The sequence below is a fragment of the Phasianus colchicus genome, chromosome 7 (genome assembly GCF_987193195.1).
Source record: "Phasianus colchicus chromosome 7, bPhaCol1.hap1.1, whole genome shotgun sequence".
Lineage (NCBI taxonomy): Eukaryota > Metazoa > Chordata > Aves > Galliformes > Phasianidae > Phasianus > Phasianus colchicus.
The window spans coordinates 17,403,966-17,422,500 of NC_143442.1; the positions used below are offsets into that span (position 1 = coordinate 17,403,966).

The 18,535-nt window shown below is 34.1% G+C and overlaps 2 protein-coding genes across 7 annotated transcripts in view; one reads left to right on the forward strand and one right to left on the reverse strand.

Annotated features, from left to right (window-relative positions):
* LOC116232906 (sodium channel protein type 2 subunit alpha) overlaps positions 1-18,535 on the forward strand; it is a 189,772-nt gene that overhangs the window by 66,179 nt on the left and 105,058 nt on the right. The gene's annotated exons all lie outside the window — the stretch shown is intronic.
* LOC116232819 (sodium channel protein type 2 subunit alpha-like) overlaps positions 1-18,535 on the reverse strand; it is a 62,865-nt gene that overhangs the window by 31,075 nt on the left and 13,255 nt on the right. The window contains exons 7-16 of the mRNA XM_090143903.1: positions 18,257-18,529; positions 17,901-17,964; positions 16,398-16,539; positions 16,045-16,251; positions 12,666-12,965; positions 9,031-9,378; positions 7,305-7,437; positions 6,850-7,088; positions 3,756-3,929; positions 1,254-1,610 (exon numbers count right to left, since the gene is read on the reverse strand). Of these exons, the coding sequence (XP_090000029.1) occupies positions 1,254-1,610; positions 3,756-3,929; positions 6,850-7,088; positions 7,305-7,437; positions 9,031-9,378; positions 12,666-12,965; positions 16,045-16,251; positions 16,398-16,539; positions 17,901-17,964; positions 18,257-18,529 (2,237 nt within the window). The remainder of the gene's footprint in view (positions 1-1,253; positions 1,611-3,755; positions 3,930-6,849; positions 7,089-7,304; positions 7,438-9,030; positions 9,379-12,665; positions 12,966-16,044; positions 16,252-16,397; positions 16,540-17,900; positions 17,965-18,256; positions 18,530-18,535) is intronic.

Below are 18,535 nucleotides of genomic sequence, written 5' to 3' on the forward strand. Positions count from 1 at the left end.
ATTATTAAAGGAATGGATTGGTAAAAGACTTCAACGTGGTCTTCCCTATATTTGGATTAAGTGGAGGTGGAGGCCACAAGGCATCAAAAACTGTTATGGCAGTGCAAAATGACAACCTACATCAACTTCCTTCCAAAACTGAATTTGAGAAAAATGCTTTGTTCTCTATCATATTTATATAATTTCAAGATACAAAAAAAACCCCTCTGATCTACCAAAAAAAACCTCATATCCTATCTGAAATAAATTTCCCCTTATTTAAATGTGTTAGACCTCTCATTTTAACTCTATTCAAGATATAATTCTTCATACCTTCACAATTCCAGGAAAAACAACAACAGATCTGAATAAGTAAATATTTGAAAGAAAGATGAGGTAATATGAATCAGAAACAGTATTTATATCCAGAAGTTAATGCTGAAAAAACAAGGAGTAGGTTACCAATCAAAAATAATTTTCTCAGGCTTGCACATTTCTGCAAATCTAATGTCAAGATTGCAAAGTTGTCTGAACAACTAGGACATAAACATTGTGAATTCTATGTCATAAAAATAAATCATTAAAATCAGTCACTAAAGGAAGAGCATTTTGACAGATAATGAAATATAAATTCTAGGCATTTCAGAATTTACTGTGAACGTTAAAAGAAATTTTAAAGTGTAAACATGAATTGTGCCTTCCATTATAGTCCTGATTTCTAAGAAGATTTCAAATGCATTTTTAGGAGGCAAGACCAATCACTCTGAAAATATCAGAGGTTTCTTTCTACTCCTAAGCAAGGCAAAAAGTACTTAAATTCAAGATATGCTACTATACTACATTATACTTTATTTTAATTAAATCAGAAGTGTTAGTGTCAGAATTATCTGCAATGACTGCAAGGAAGTCCTTTTTTAAAAAAAAAATCTCCAAACAAGATGCTGGCCATGAGCTAGTGCAGCATAATCTTTATTTTCAAGATGAGTTCTGATAACATTTAGATTTAAATAACGTCTATGAATTAGCTCCATCACTCCTTCATAGGGTGCTCAGTGGGTCATTGTGGTACATTCCTACATTCCTAAAGTCACAGTAACATTACTTCACTGAATGGAAATGAAAGTGAAAAAGAAGAGAATTATTTTTTTTGTTACCCAAAATCTAGCTCAAGCAGTTATCTTTTCTTCCAAATAGAAGGATGACAAACATTCTTTTTGCCTAGCTGCACATAGCATATATTTTTGCATCACAATTTAAAAGTGTTCATCACATACCACTAGATTTCCAATCACCATGACCAGCATGAAAACAATAAGGCACATGGTTTGGCCTGCAACCTCCATGCAGTCCCACATCGTTTCTATCCATTCTCCACACAGCACTCGGAATACAATCAAGAAGGAGTGGAAGAAGTCATGCATGTGCCAGCGTGGAAGCACACAGTCACTGGAGATCTTGCAGACACATTCCTTGTAGCTTTTCCCAAACAGCTGCATCCCAACCACAGCAAAAATGAACACAATGATGGCCAGCACCAGGGTCAAATTGCCCAAAGCCCCCACTGAGTTGCCAATAATCTTAATCAGCATATTTAGAGTTGGCCAAGATTTTGCCAGTTTAAAAACTCGAAGCTGAAAAACAGAAATGCAGAGGAACCATTAGTTATAACCATAATTCTAGAGGTATCTTGTGCCATTATTCATGAAGAGTTCTGATTTGCAAATGCCATTTGTTATGATGTCAGTTTTCTATAATCTCTTTGGCTGTTGTCAATTTGTGTTATGTGAATTTAGAACCTATGGAGACAGTTCACAATTTAAGTTTCAGAACTTCGTAAGAAAGGAAAAGTAAGAGCAAGATGTGTGATCAAAACATACTCAAGAAGCAAAAAAAACCCAACATCTTAAGTTCATAATATTTTAACTTTTTTAAGAGACTGCATTTTAGGATATTCTAATAGTTGTGTAATCCTTGAGAAGGATATAATATAGTACATACTAAATGGATAATTTCTGCAATTCATTATTTTCCTGCACTGTAACATATTTATGGCATCTTCTAAAAAGAATTTTACAGCATGAAGTGCTATAGACTGTCTATTCCTGTTTAAGTATCTGAATTTCTTTGACAATATTTGCATTACTACTTAGTGTTGAGAAATTTTCTCTGAGACTTCAGCAAAATCTATTAATCAAGTCAGATTCACTTATCTGAGATGCCACACAGGAAAGCCAGCTGTTTTCCCTGCTGTTCCTGACATTTTAAAGCAAACAACTAAGACAGTTGACACATACACTAGTTTTAATTCCTGAGCTTTTTCCAGAGATCTTGTTTTTTTTGAAGGCCTTCTACTTAGTGGTGTCTATATTGTACTGTAACGAAATATAGATTACATTCTTCATTTTACATACCATTTTACATATCAGAAGTCAACTTTAAACAATTAAATTTCAATATTAATAATCTTGTTGCTTATAAAAACGTGCTAGAAATAAATAAGGCTAAAAATCTTCCTACAAAATCTCTTGTGATTGGCAGCTTATTCTAACTTGTGTACAGATGTGTTCTAGTCACATGTGATCAGAGAAGCTAGGCCCAAGGTGTTTAGCAGAACTGAGTTTATGTAAACTATCTTTTTCTTCCCAACAAATAACATTATATTAATGGGAAAGGAGAGCATGGAGTTTGCAATTTCCCTGAACCGTACTGTCTAGCATTTCATCTTAGCAGCAGAGAAAAAGAACATATTTTGTGTTTATACTAGATTTAGTTTTAGTATTTTTGAACATCCACTCACAGATAATTACTGCTTCAGTTCCTAAAGAAGCAGTTCAGAAAGAAGTTGGTACTCTTCTCCTTACTCTCGCAACTTCTTCTTTGCTGGCTCAGTCCCGTGTTTCTCTCAGCACCACATTGGGTTTTATAGGCTTACTTCAAGGGAAATTTTAAAGCGACAATTTCATGTTGATCTTGAGATGTTCTTTCAGGACATTATACTTACTAACTTAAAAATTACAGTCAATAATGGTACATGAAGTTGGGTACCATGGCAGCTGGTGGTAATAAACTACAAAACTACTGTCTGCTCTATATATTCAGAAATAACATAGTTTCAGGTAATGTAAGAAATATTAATAAGACAGACTTTTACATCATGACACTTGTGCTCTATTAAATTTACCTATAGATTAGTTTGTTTAGAATACTCATTGCTGTAAATACGCTATTTTTGGTACAAGCTCAAAAGTATTTCAATTTAAGTATTCTTATCCTAAAAACAGCTTATTGTCAGTGCACATTAAAATAATTGTTATGAAGAGAGGACATACTTAAGGATTTTACAGAGAACACAAAATAATGTTCAAATAAAAAGATTAAAAATTTTATGATTCTTTATTCTAGTGGCAATATATATGTTCTTATAGATATTCAGCTTTGATGAATCTTAAATCTTAATGAAATCAGTATAATGAAAACTTCCAAAACTTTCAAAAGATAGCAGTTAGTCTTATGATTGCAAAGGATATCAGTACAATAGGATCTCAATAGAACAATTTGATATGAAAAGATAACATTTGACCAACACCTGAAATTGTACATATCAAATACAACTTGTAACTTAACCATATTGAAAAAAGTATATGAGACATTTAAGTGTCTAATATGTCCTTACACTACTGGTAATTATTACATAAATCAGGACAATTCTGAAATGATACAATTGCATATATATAGAGAGAGAGATAATATACATATATAATTATCAAGGTATTTACCAATCTGAATGACCGAAGAACTGATAATCCTTCAACATTTGCGAGACCAAGCTCCATTAAACTAAGGCTAACGATAATACCATCAAAAATATTCCAGCCTTCTTGGAAATAATAATAAGGGTCCATAGCAATTATCTTTAGTACCATTTCTGCTGTGAATATCCCAGTGAATACCTAAAACAAAATTAATTAGTTGAGTTATTATGACACACATATATATATCTGAGCAAATTTTTCTAATTTCTAATTAATTTCTGTTTCCTGTTATTTGTACCTGTTACTACGTAAAACAGATGACTGTTATCTCCAAATAGCATCTAAGTATCTCTGCACAATGAAGACTGAAATTAAAAGCAAATTACTAAATCAAGACAGAGATAGGAGGGCACAGAATTGATAAGCTTCTAAAAAATATATATTTACCAGCGAGCAGCTCAGATCCAGTTCACCAACTAAAAGATTTCACCATCCAGCACTTGATCTGATATTATCTACTGTTTTTAGCCTTGCTTCTAGAGGATTCTCCCATGAAAATAAAACAAAATGACAGTAATTTCTATTCTTTCCCACAGTCTCAACGGAAGTGTTATGATGGACTTTCTGGGGTTGGGCTTCCAAATGTGTCTGTTTTAGCTCAAAGTGTATGCATGGAAGCTGAAATTTCTTGCATTAGACTTTTTGTAAGGATAAAGAACATTCAGGAACAGCTATTTTTCCGTGTGATAGGTATTTCCTTGCTTGAAAAGGATTATATGGTGAAAATGTTACTTGAAATATCTGAAGGTGTCAATTGTGAAATGATCAATGCTCCTTGTTTATTGAAAGTACAGAATTAATCCCACTATGACATTTTTGCAGTGAGTAGTGATCAGTGTTATGTACAGCATAATAAAGAAGTTTTAGAGCATAATGTAAAAGCCACTAAAAACATATGAATATTGTGCACAACACTCAAAGGCTATCCCACATGATCCAAAAGTCTACTGATATAAACTGATGTGCTCTGCAATTGCATTCTGATAGTTCTTCATCCAGATTGTTCTTAGTCCTCCCAGCAAGTTGTATGGAAATAAAGCTTAATTTTACATACATTGTGTGTACATAAACATGACAATTATAAACAGCTTTTAATTTAAGAAAATTAGGAGATGGATATAATGGTGTGGAAATATTCACCATTTTCAAACTGGAAATGCTAATAATTTTTAAAGTTTATACTTTTGAGAAACTGAAAACATAGCTAGGAACAATACATTATTAAACTGAGATATGAAAGGTGTTACTATATATTCAGAAGAATGTAATAGGTATTTCTATAAAGAAAGTATAAAGAAAATATAAAGAAATAAAATATATTAAAATATAAAGAAAAAGGTAAAAATAAAGATAACTATTGACAAAACTGTCATAATATTTGTCAAAATAATTGAAAAAAAAATTAAAGCATTTAATTTAAAAATATTTCCTCCACACCCGTGCCATCCACAAACTACATTTCTTGAGCATATCAGCATCCACAAATACACAAAAGTAGTACATTTTTAGCAGAATGAAACTCAAGCTTTCTTACAATTACAAATCTTGCATATTGAATTTCAGTAGTATGAAAATGAATAATTATAACTATTTCTTTCTTTTCATTTAAATACTACGCAAAGGCTTGTTCATATTTGCTATGCTTAATTTATCCTCAAACAGCCTATGATGTCACAAGTGAACAGTAAATTAACATATTTTGTATGCAAACTGCATAACTAAGGTTAATAGATTAGTACAGTGAGCTACAGAGAACTTAATTGGAATCAGTGGGAATAATATTCATTGCTTGTATATAGTCCTGATTAAGGATACTGAATTGTTGGAAAGATAGTTAAAATATCATTGTTGTTAGCATTCAGTAAAAAATGTATGAGGTGGGAAAAGCCTGAAGATCCTGAAAGTGTAAATGGTGAGAGAAGATCGTTCTAACATTAGTATGTCAGACCAACACATTAAAATACAATATTCTATAGTTTGTATTGAACATATGAATATGCTAGCAACTAAGTCTTTGTTCAGGAGAAAGAAAACTTTAGTTCACCCAATATCTTTTGGTAGTATGTTTATTTTTAGTTACGTATTTTTAAAAAAAGTCATAGATATTTATATTAGCAGTACATATAAGGAAAATGTTTAGACTTTAAAATGTACTGTGACTGAGAAATGTATTACTGCTCCATTCAAATATTAGCAGAATATTCAAAACTAATCTTCTTGTGCTATTAGTGCAAAAAACTCAGTAGGTTTGGTTTTTCAGGACTGCATGCTGGGGGAGTCAATCCATATTCTCCTGTGTAAACTACCAGTAGTTACTTGAGGTGGCAACAATTTAAAAATGTATGAGTCCTCCCCAAACACAAACACTTGCAAAGTTCATTCCTCTGTTTATTGATCCTCAGAAGCAAATACTTATGTGTGATGCCATATTTAGGTATCTGCTCAGAAGAATTGAATGTAACTGTGAATCTCCAGATCAGATGAAAACCAGGAATGGCATCACTAATAGACTTACAAATAAAAAGTACTTTTTATTAGGGAATAAATAATAATCTTTCTGTTTGTAAAACTTTTTTTCAGTCATATAAAGTGGCAAAGATATACTGCTAAGAAGAAATATGCCTTTCTTGGAAACATACTTTCACTGTGATTTAACTGAAAAAAATTCAAAGTGAAATTCTGAATGTTTCATCAATTTCTCACACAAGAAAAATATTTTCTGTGAGGGAATATCAACATTGTAGTAAAAACTAGATAATCTCCTTTAATCTTTTAAGGATAAAACCCCAAGGTAGACCTCAAGAAATCAAATCTGACAAGTGAAGGCTACATTTCCAAACATATCTAGTTATTTCATTTCAATAGTTACCAGATTCATGAAAGTTAAAGGCTCCAGGAAACTGTTTGTTTAGGAAAATAATAAATACAGTTTCTAAATGGATTATTAAAAAAAAATAAATAAAAAGAATAGATTTAAAGCTAGTACAGTGCATTTTACACATTTCTTTTTTTAGAAAAAATAGTACTTTTAGATCAAACTGCACGATAAAGCACTCACCAGGTTTCCCACAGAAAGGACACTGCTAAATTGTTCTGTCATTGGGTAATGTTCCATGGCCATAAACAAGGTGTTCAAAACAATGCAGATAGTTATAGCAAGATCAACAAATGGATCCATCACTACTAAATTGACAATGTGTTTTACTTTTAACCATGGACTCCAGCAATCCCAGATCAAGAAAGTATTTGCAAATCTATACCAGCATGGGGGACATTTCTGTCTGGATTCCTCAAGCTCTGAAAAGAAAGGAAAAGAAAATAAAAAAATAACAATATTTCAATTATAATCTCTGTGAACTCTCGTTTAAAATATGTTAAAAAATTAAATCATTTAAATAAACAGCTCACAACTATCTAATCTTCCCTAAAACCTGTGGACCTTGATGGTTGTCATGTATATATAAATTCTGAGTGTACTCAGTTTCCTTTAAATAAGGAAAATGTATCAAATACCTTCCATTGTGTTTGTAAGTATGCTGGCTATACTCATTGCTCGTTGTCTTGCAGCAGAATCTTCCAGCATTTCCATGGAAATCTGATAAGAACTCAGTCTTCTTTTTCTTATTTCTGTTTCAGTAGTGGTGCCCTGTAAATGAAATACTGAGGAATTAAACCATTCTCTTCAACAGCCAATTAACAGACACTTACTGCATAAATGCATAGTGACAATCAAAATCAGACTTGCAGATCTTTCTAACAAACTGAAGATTTCTCCTCCTGTAGGAACCATTTTGTTTTTGAGCAACTCAGTGGAAATGCAACAAATAGGCAACAGTAGGAACAAAAGCAACATGGGAGCAAAGGTGGCTCTCATTTAAGAGGCAGTGAGCAAACTTTTGCTAGGTGTCTTTTTGATAGTGATTATTATTATTTCAAGAAAAAATTTATCTAAGTTGAAACCTGTCACCTTAATTTTCAGCAACTAGTCATGTTAAATGACTATATTACTATAATTCTAGGAATTAATTATTATTCTATATACTGCATTCTTAGCCTAACAAGCATGGTTGGAAAATTTTATATGAGAAAGAAATCACATCATGTTAATGTTTCATCTATCTAATTCTTGTCCACCACAGTGCTCATACAGAAGTCGTTACATATTCTTATAATGAGTATGCAAGTCCTTTTACATTTTCCTTTCTGTTTTCTATGCCTTCTAGTTATCTTTTCAAAACAACAATACTCAACTCTTATTTAAATGTCACGGACATGTCACTATTCAGTAGTATGCAGGTGTCCTTAAAGATGCTTTTCTCTTCTTTTGGAGCACGGCCCAGGAATCTGACCACAAGAGTGATACTAAAATATTCCTAAATCTTGGTTCTTGCTTTTCACTAATTCTATAATTCATGCAAACCTCTCATTCTTTTTTCATTATTTTGTCCCTATACAGAAAAAGAATAGAGCTTTCAGAACTTTCAGAGGAGTTCAAGGTTATATTAGTGTGAAGATGAAAAAACATTTATGAGTATTAATAGTTCTGTTTCCTTTGCAAAGGGTCTTGACTTAAACGGCTAAATCTTTTTTTTCAAGTGAATATTTTTCTGAAATAGAACTATATATGCATAATATCTAACATAATTTTGATTTTTTGTATGAAGCTCTGTATCAAGATAGAAGAGAAAATAAAATGTATGATAATAGTAATGAAATCTCAATATTTATTTATAATGAAAATACTTTGTCAAAGTATTATAGCCACCAAAATACCATATTAAAATATTTTGTATTAAAAAGCTTGCTTTTTTCGAAGTTTGAAGAAACAGCTTATGGAAATCAACTGAAATGTATGGTAATAGAAAACTATCACGGGAATAGTAACTGCTTTCCTTCACATTTTGCAGGTAGTTTCCTATTCCTATATCCTTAGTTTTATATCAAATGCCTAGCTTTGTTTTTTGAGGCAAAACTGTACAAAATGGCAGATTTGGTTTATATATACATATTGTTTTTCTCTGTGCAGATCTCTTGCTGAAGGCAAGGAGAATATAATACTATTGTAAGGCTCAGACATACAAGCTTGAGGACTTCTTTTCGCTTATCTCCTGTAGTTTAGAAACTATTGCAAGTTATTTCTCACAGCTGTAAGAAATGGTAAGGCAGGCAGAAGTGAACAGTAAGAAAAAATTCTGTGCCTGAAGAAAACTGCAGGAACTACTTGTTCACTTATAATTACCTCTGGTAGAAGCTGTCCAGTAGGTGAAGTTAGAGTTGAAGGTCCTCCAACTAAGGAGACTACTCCATTGCAGTCTACAGCGCTGTGCATCTTCCCATTGGCCGGAAGGGCTGGTACCATTCTGGATGACATACTGGCCTGACTGATGTTACTGTTACGCCTTTCTCCATGTCGATTGGGAACAAAGAGAGAGTCTCTTCTGCTTTCATTGTCCTCAAGAGTGCTGTGCTCATCATCAGCAAAGTCATTTTCAGATCCTATATCCCTCGTGCGACCTCTGAAACTGAAAATGCTTGTTTTGCTGTTGCGCCTTGGTGAGAACAGGGAACCACGGATGCTTAGCAAAGACTGCAAAAGATTTAAATAGAAAACAAAAAAGACAGCTCTATAACTGATGTTCCAAGATATAGAAGTTCTTGGCTTTTCAAAGAATTTTCAATTTTTTCTTCAATGGTACCAGTGACTATGTGGGGAATGTGCTCATTCATGGGACTGAAAGTAGATACGGAATTCTAACGTAGCAGGACTGAAGAAAAGTTGTGTAGGAGACATAGCAAGGTTGGGCAGTTTGAGCAAAAAATGCATTTTGAGTTTGTATGGACTCATGAGTGTAGTGGAGAGTGTTCTATCAAGGCTTTGCAGATTTATATCTTATTGTATCTTCTACTTACAGCAGAACTGAAAGTCTTTTTAGTTTTCTTCCCTTCTTCATCCCTTGGACTCCTAGGGATTCCAACTTATCAGAACTTGTTGTCCTCCTGACAGTAGTCTCAATAATGATGAAACAATATAAGCAGTACTCTAAAACTAGAAGACAGGGGCTTGGAGAAGCTCTGGAGGGACAGAGTGAATATGCCTAGTAGCACTCTTTGAACACAGCACTCAGTTCTGCAGTAGTGCTGCAGTAGGCTGAACACCTACCTACCATGTGTCCATCAGGCAACGCACAGCAAACATTCACCAGGGACACAGCTACCCAAAGATATCCTCTTACAGATGAGAAAAATAAATCAGCGGTTGTTGGCAATTAATCTTTTAATTACAGTAGAAGCTTAATGGAATGCTCTTCTCCCATGCTACATATTTTATTAACAGCATTCATGAATAAATAAAATGAGTGCTAACAGTGGAAAAAAGACACCTTGCATTAAGCTTTCTTCATCCTTGTCTTTGTGCAAATCTTCATATCTTTTTTTATGGTAAAACTGGTTTCTGATGATTCTCAATTTGTTTGCAGGTGGAAAGTGCTTACATGCAAGAGCAATGCCTTTATCTCAGAATAATTATAATTAAAGTATATAAAAATCTATATTAATGTTGAGAACCAAATATTCAGACCACTACATATATACACACATTATATGTGTGCTGAACTAGTAATGCTGCCTTATAATGGTTTGCCGGTGTTTCCCATTATAATATGTAGTTTTCTGCTCTTATAGCTATACTAAATCTTAATAAATTGGGATGAAATTTTTTATGCTGGCTGTCAGCCTCAGGCTGAGTTACTTAAAGAATATCAGCCAAATGGTTTTGCTATCAATATGTAAAGTTGACTGGAAAAAAAGTGCTGTTTTTCTTTTTTTTTTTTTTTTTTTTTCCCATATAAATAACTCTAGCATCTATGGGAAATGTCAGTGAAACCTGACAAAATGGTAAAAAAATTACTGCAACTCTTGCAATTTTGTCATACTATTATTTAGCCCAACTACAGTCCTTCAAATAATTGCACGCCTACTAGGATTCAGCTGACTAGCACTGCTATCCTTGCTTTATAGAGAAAGCTCCCCTTGCTGCTGTTTTATGTGTTGTCCAGTCTTTCCAATATGTGCTATCAAGCTCTGAGCACAGCTAAATGGATCAGGCCCCTCAGGGACTTAGGAGCAGTATGCCTGCTTTGAATATCCCTACTAGGTTTGGACAAAAGCTATAAGCCAAAATGACAGCAATTCTAACACATGTAGAGGCAGAAATATATTTGCCTTCATGCTGCTGGCAAGTAAGATGTGAAAGGAAAGCCTAGCTTTTCATGGAGGGTGCATCATTCATTTGCAAACAGAATACTGTGTCAAAGGACAAAACCTCTATAGGGGCTGGCTGGGCAGATTATCTCCCATTACTATTCTACTGTGTTGTTTCATGCTCAGTCACCCTATTTCACTCAGGAGCTTACTGCATGAATAACCAGACCTTCTTTTTTCAGTTTACATGATAGCTCAGTCTTACTTTGTTTATGTGCAGGCAATATTTGTCCCAGAGTTTTTTTGTACCTATACAATTACTAAGGCAATTTTTAATTCAATTAATTATCTTCAATTTGATTATTTGCTTGATGGAAATCTCTTTGTATTTTAAAATCTTAAATGCCCTTTAAAATTTATTTCAGGTGGTCACTTCCTTCCTTCCTGCTCTACAATTCATGATCTCCCAAGATGAGCTATTTCCAGTCTGTTTTACTATTTCTTTGCTTTATTTCAAATCTGAAACATACAATTTTTTTTTCAGTTGGTCTCCATGGACTTTTATTCAGTCTGCAGCATGAATTCACATATGATTTTATTGTTATTGAAAGTCATTTTACATGCCTTACCTTCCTAAACTTGTTCAATTTAGATGAACGTTTCATACTTTTTCATGACAGCTGATAGGATGAAAGCTTTCTGACAGTTTCAGAGTATGAATAAATACATGCAACAATACCTTACTGTATGTTAATAAAGCTACATAAAATTTATATTCCCTATTCAAATTTTGTCTCAAATTCTCCTCTTCTTCTTATACGTGTTCCCAGACTAGATATTTTTTCTATTGATAATTTAATTCTGCATCTGTGCATGCAAAAATAAATATATTTAACATAAATATAATATATTATTTAATCTTATCCTTCACCAGAATTATATAAAATATAGACTAAACAATGGAGAAGCCTATTGCTGAGTAGTTAAAGCACAAGACCAGCAACCAGAAATTCCTTTCATCTCAGACTATGTCAGTGACTCTTTTCTTGAGTGCAGTCAAGTCACTCACTATTCTTTTCTGTAAGATTCTCCATCTTGCATAATGAGCTTCTATTGGGAAAGAACAGTATGACTAAATTATTTAAATACAAGCCTAAGCAATCCCTATATATTTTGTCTTTACTATGGAAAACTAGAACTACCCTTCTCTTTATCTATTGTTTAAAGAAGATAATGAAAGGCAATAGAAACTAATGGTAGAATTTTCTATTCAGAGCATTTTGATGGTATGGTCTCCTAAAGAACTTACATATTTGTAAGGTTTTGAAATGGATGCACAACAGAGACTGCAATTGAGGAACCACAATACAAATATATGAATACTACTCAATGTCTTTGATTGCTCTCTAATCTACCAAATACATCTTCAGAAATAAGTTTTCAGAAATGTTTTAACTAACAGTTAAGACATTAATAGTTAACATAAACAGTTCTCCTTGGTATGATCTTTTTATCCCTTCACTAATTGAATGGGTCAAACTTTAACACTGTTAAAACTATAAACACTGTTTATTTGTTTGCTCACCTTTTACGTAACTTTCAATATGTAAAGTTCAAAATAAAAGCCAAACTAGAACAGATGTACATGATAGAATAAAAAAAAACTTGCTGTACCTGATGGGGAGATGTGAACCTTTTTTCGTATGTCAGTTGACTTCCTTCTGTGGAGAAGCGGAAACTTTTTCTTCTGATGCTATCTTCTGACTCAGATTTGGGAAACTTGTCAATATCTCCCTTGTCCTCTGCTTCCGACATTTCTTTTTGTCGTCTTCTCTTCCTTCTGTTTCTTCTTTCTTTAGCACTCTTTGAGCTCAACTTTGATGCTTCTGAAGAACTTTCCAAGAGTTCTCCTAATCCCCCTACCCCACTGAAATCTCTTGATGCAACTGATGCTGCTGCCACTGCTGCCGTAGCCTGACGGGTTACAAAACATAGTATTCTTATTGAACCCAAAATGAACAATTTTATTGTTTTTTATCAATTGCTTTTATTATCCCTCTGGTAGTGCTGTACACAGTCAAAATGAACTACTGAGATCTACAGCTCCTCGTCATTTAGCACTGTGGTTTACTTAAACACATCAGATTTAGCAGTACAAGAGTGTCATTATTCTTTAAAGACTTTACAAGACATTGGTCTAAAATGAAGGTAGTCAGGAAAGTGTAAGCATGAGGCATTTTCATCTACTTCAGACCTTTTTCCAGATTTCCTCTTGCCTCACATTATAGAATCACAGAATCACCAAGCTTAGAAAAGACATCTAACATAATCCAGTCCAGCCATCCACCTATCATCATATTTCCCACTAAACCATGTTCCTCAGTACAACATCTAGATGTTTCTTGAACACCTCCAGGGACAGTGACCCCACCACCTCCCTGGGCAGCCCATTCCAGTGCCTGACCACTTTCTCAGCAAAGAAGTAATTCCTAACATCCAACCTGAATCTCCCCTGGCACAACTTGAGGCCATTCTCTCTAGTTCTATGGCTAGCTCAATGGGAGAAGAGGCTGGCTCCCACCTCCCTACAACCTCCCTTCTGGTAGTTGTAGAGAGCAATAAGGTCATGGTTATGTTCTAATTCAGCTGATCTCCTCTAAGTCTTTACAGAGAAAGCTAATCCTTGACATCCGCCATGTGAGTTAACGTATCATAATCCAAGTATCAGGTAATTGAATCCAGCCTTTCCTTGGTGGCAAGGGCAAGGACACCCTCTTGATTTCTGCCTTTACTAGGAGCAGACACCTTGCTTAAAGACCTTAATATGTCTTTGAGCACCATATTCGTCTTCACGTTTCTTTTCCCACATTCCCACTGTAGCAGCACTCTAGGGCTTTGTTATAAATACACAGAGGTACATTTAATTCCTGTTGCTACTGCTGCTAGGGAGCAGAAAAAGGTTAGGTTTCTTCTGTGATTAAAAGGGATGAGATGGAGCAAAGAACAGTCCCAAAACTCAGAACCCCTGTCAACAACTGCAGTGGTCAGTCTGTCTGATTTGGTTCACTGGAAAAATTGATGTGTAGTCATGAAAAAAAGAAAGAAATGAGAGCATAACCAATACTCTTCCTATAAAGAAATGTCTGGGGGACTAGCTGTGAAATCCTGCTGTGTAAAGTATATTTGGAAAGCCGGTAGGCTCCAGTGAGCTTCCAGAAAAGGATGGTGTGAGAAATGGCAAGAGACTAGCACTACATAGCGAAGATGACTTGTAATTATCCAGCAAAAGGTGTTATACTTGATGTCAAGTATTTTAAAAAGGATTGGATTTGTCTTTATAGCTGAAAAAGATAGCCCAAAATTAGTTCATTCACAGTACGAATTAATGACTTTCTGTATCACAATAAGCAACCTATGCTATACAAGTTGACTTGATACAGAACTTTTCTGCCAATCAGAGTATAAGATATTAAGAGGATTATGAAGTGTATATCAATTAAAAGAGAAACTCAAAATTATGTCATACTGGTTTCAGAATATTGTCCTTCTGATGCTCTAGCATAGATAAGGGACCAGATTCTGAGTCATTGCATATCTACTTAGTACTGACAGCAAATTTCAAAATAATGTTGTAAACTAAAGCACAGTGTAACTTAGATTTGTGGATGAATAGATCCCATGTCAAAGGAGTGAACAGATAGGCTACTGCTTCATGAAACAATTCAGCAGCTCAGTGATCCACCTTGAAATTAGCACTTTCCACTAACGTCTTCACACATAAAAGAGATCTTGACTGTAATACTGCTTTACTTCTAATTAATTGAGTAGTCATTCATCTAAAGAAGTAACAAGAAGTTGGCCTTTATCCAGCCTTTCTCAAAGTCTGTTTCTTCCAGTTCTTCTCTTTTTAAGTCTGGGTCATCTTCTTTGTCTCCACAATGAATCACACAAACATTTAGATAGCTCTTGATGTAATTAAAAGTGGCTTAGTGACTTTCAGGGATGAAAGTATCATATTTTTTAAGAAATGTGCTCTTTACTGATGTCTTTTTTGTTAATTAACATTTTGCAGGATTATTCTTTTTTCTTGGAGATTTGGAAGTGATAGGATTTGACTAAAATAGACATATGCTTATCAGATTTCACAGGTGATGTACAAAACTTACTTCTTAAGTAAAAGATTCAGAGTTTCTTTTTCTATTAGCACTCTCGTTACAGAATCATTCTAATCTAGTGTAAGAGCTGCATGAAAATGCTACCAAAACTGTAGATTCATTGAATTCTAATTGGTAGCTTTTTATAAGCACTGTCCAGTTAAAAATGATTACTGGAGAAAAAGCAATTGAAAATCAGGCCAGAAATTAGGCAGATGTCTGACTTACAGAACTTAATTCCTGCGTACTTTACTTTAAGATAACTAACTACAACTTAACACAAAAGTTTCCATCAGAATTTATTATTTTCATGAATGTGTGAAATAATTCTCTTTTCAAAGAAAATAAAGACTTATTTAATAGAAGTAATACCTTTATTATAAATACCACTGGTCTATTCTAAGGTTATGTAAACTTCTGATTAACTTCAGTGTGCTTGAATTAGGGATCTACTAAAAGAATTTACTGGATTGGAACCTAAGAGAACACTGTCTACAATCCATCTCTCTGTTTTATGAGTATTAGAGTGGAACTATTAACTAAACCGAGCCTGGAAATTCTCATTCAGATCACAGATGAGAAATACTACATTTTTTTTCCCACTGTTCATAAGATCTGTAACTTAAAAATGTTATGAACTCTGACTACTTATTCAGGTTAGTAGGACATTGTTATCTCAAATATTTTACTTTTGCTTTTTATTTATTTATTTATTTGAGAACTTCTTTTTCTGTATCATTACTTGCCTTTTTTTGCCATTTGGTTAATTCCTGATTTTTCATTGGCTATTTCAACTTATGAAACTTGCATGGCAAACAAGATATTTCTTCTAATTCCTAAAATTTTACTATCCATTCCTTAGAGTAAGCCTGCTTAGAAAGTAAAATATTCATCATTACCTGTGCTTCTTCTTGCTGCTTCTTTAGCTGTTCCAGCATCTGTTGAAATTCTGCCTCTTTCTGCTCTGCTTCTTCCATAGTTGCTTGGTTCTGCTCCTCATAGGCCATGGCAACCACAGCCAGGATCAAGTTGATCAGATAGAATGAGCCCAGAAAAATCACCAGAACAAAAAATATCATGTATGTTTTCCCAGCAGCACGTAGTGTCTAGGAAGTAGAAAGCATATCTGCATATTAGTCCACCTCTTACGAGTATTAGTCCACCTCCATGGTGTTATTTCAACACCATAATGCTTTGCTGTTAGCTGAACATTTCAACTTAGCCTAGATTTTATGTCACAAAATTTGCTTACCAGTTGATACAGGTTTTCCCAGAAGTCCTGAGTCATTAGCCGAAAGAGTGACAGAAAAGCCCAACTGAAAGTGTCAAAACTTGTGTAACCATAGTTGGGATTTCTACCAGCTTTCACACATATATATCCCTCTGGACACTGCCTATATGAAAATCAAACAGGAGGTATTTATTCATAACTTTTATTTTCCTCAGTAGGATACATAGTATAATTCTATATAGCTCCAGAAATAATGCCTATTCTATTGTGTAGGCCCATGGTGTTAGAGGGCAATTTTGGTCTGGCAGCAGAAGTTGAGCCTTCCTACCAATACTCCATTACATTTTGTGCTGTGTGACAGATGGCAGCAGAGAGGCAAGCTGACAAAGTGGAGTCTGACTTGGAAGTGTATATGAAGCAAAGCAGTGTCACTGAATTTTTCCATATGGAAAAAATGGCACCCATTGACATTCATCAACACTTAGTGAACGTTTATGTAGACCCAGCAGTGGATGTGAGCATAGTGAGATGGTGGGTGGTGTGTTTCAGCAGTAGCGACAGCAACAGTGGGTCACCTCCACTGGTGCAGATTTTTAAGTGCATGGCATGCAGGTTCACATTTATTACTGGCAAAAATGCACAATTAATGATAATGACTACATTGAAAAATAGAGTTTTGTAGCTGAGAATTACTTCTATCAAACAGTGTTATTGTGCTTTTTATATTTGTTGTAATTTCCATGGAAATAAATAGGAGGCATTACTTTCAGAGCGACCTACACGTGAATAATGGATTGGGACTGCATTTTTTAATTTTTGCACAGAAAATCCATGAATTTCAAAATTAGAAGTAAGTTAATTTATGAAATGTGTTCTGAGAAACAAACAAATATAAAAGTAAACAAAAGATATCTTTTTCAAACATTTGCTATTTGAACTGACCTGAATGTTTAAATTCTCCTCAGTCATATTTTGAAAATAGAATCTCTATTCTGAATGATTAATTTCCTGGCAAAGATAATTGCTAAAATGTTGCTAAGGGTACAGACAGATTAAATAATCTGATTAGCTAAATCCAATTGTCCAGTAAGGGATCTCCTACACAAAATCTGAAATTTTTTTTAGCTTAGTCACAGAAGCCAGTTAGGTATCAGTTAACACTTTAAGCCTAACAATTGGACATGTGTGTATGGCACATTTTGCCAGTGATGAAAAGCCTTGGAATATGAGGTAGCCATTGTACTTTCTTACTATTTTATGCATTCTCTTTCTCAGTTCTAACCTTAGTTTTCACCCTACTCTTTTCAACCAGTTAATCTCCAGAGTAGACTTTGAGGGGTTCAGATGTTATCAAGATCAATTTCTAATAAAGCAAGAACAATGGCTGTTAATGAACATTTTGACCTAAGTAAGAAATCATTGTTCAGTATCACTTCTAAATGGGAAGTTGCAACTGCTATGAATAGGCTCTTTGTTACTGATTTTTCTGAAGAATAAAACAGATGATTTTTGAAAGGGTCTTACCCTGCATCAGAGCTATTACCACAAAGTAGGGCATCTCTTTGTCCTTCCAAAATGTAGAAATGAGCTGTGTAGAAAGCATTAGAAAAGTATGCGATTAGATTAAGTTCATCTTTAAAGCACTACAAAATAAAATAAAAATAAAATAATAATAAATTCACAGTGGTTAGTTTCTAATCACTTTGTACTGTGTTTAGGAATGCTTCTGGTTATTGAACTTGTTTATTGTATGTGATCACTGTAGGTCAGTCACTGTAAACAACTGTGCATAAGGCAGAAACATAAGCCATTTTTTAAACTGCAAATATTTATGTACAATAACCACAAGTATATAAAAAAGTTACATCAGTCATTCTTACTTTCATCCTCAATGTAATCCTTCCAGTTAAATGTGCTCACAGTTGTATTAATAAATGTACCATTTTCATCCATTGTGCTATTAAAGTAGGAAATAACATTTATTTCAAAAGTAGAATTGTCTGGAGGCCACTGCAGACATTTATTCCTCAAGTTGCCCATGAACAGCTGCAGCCCTATTAGTGCAAATACACTCAGACAAAAGACAGTCAGGATCATAACATCCGAGAGCTTCTTCACGGACTGAATTAGGGCTCCTACAATAGTCTTTAGGCCTGAAA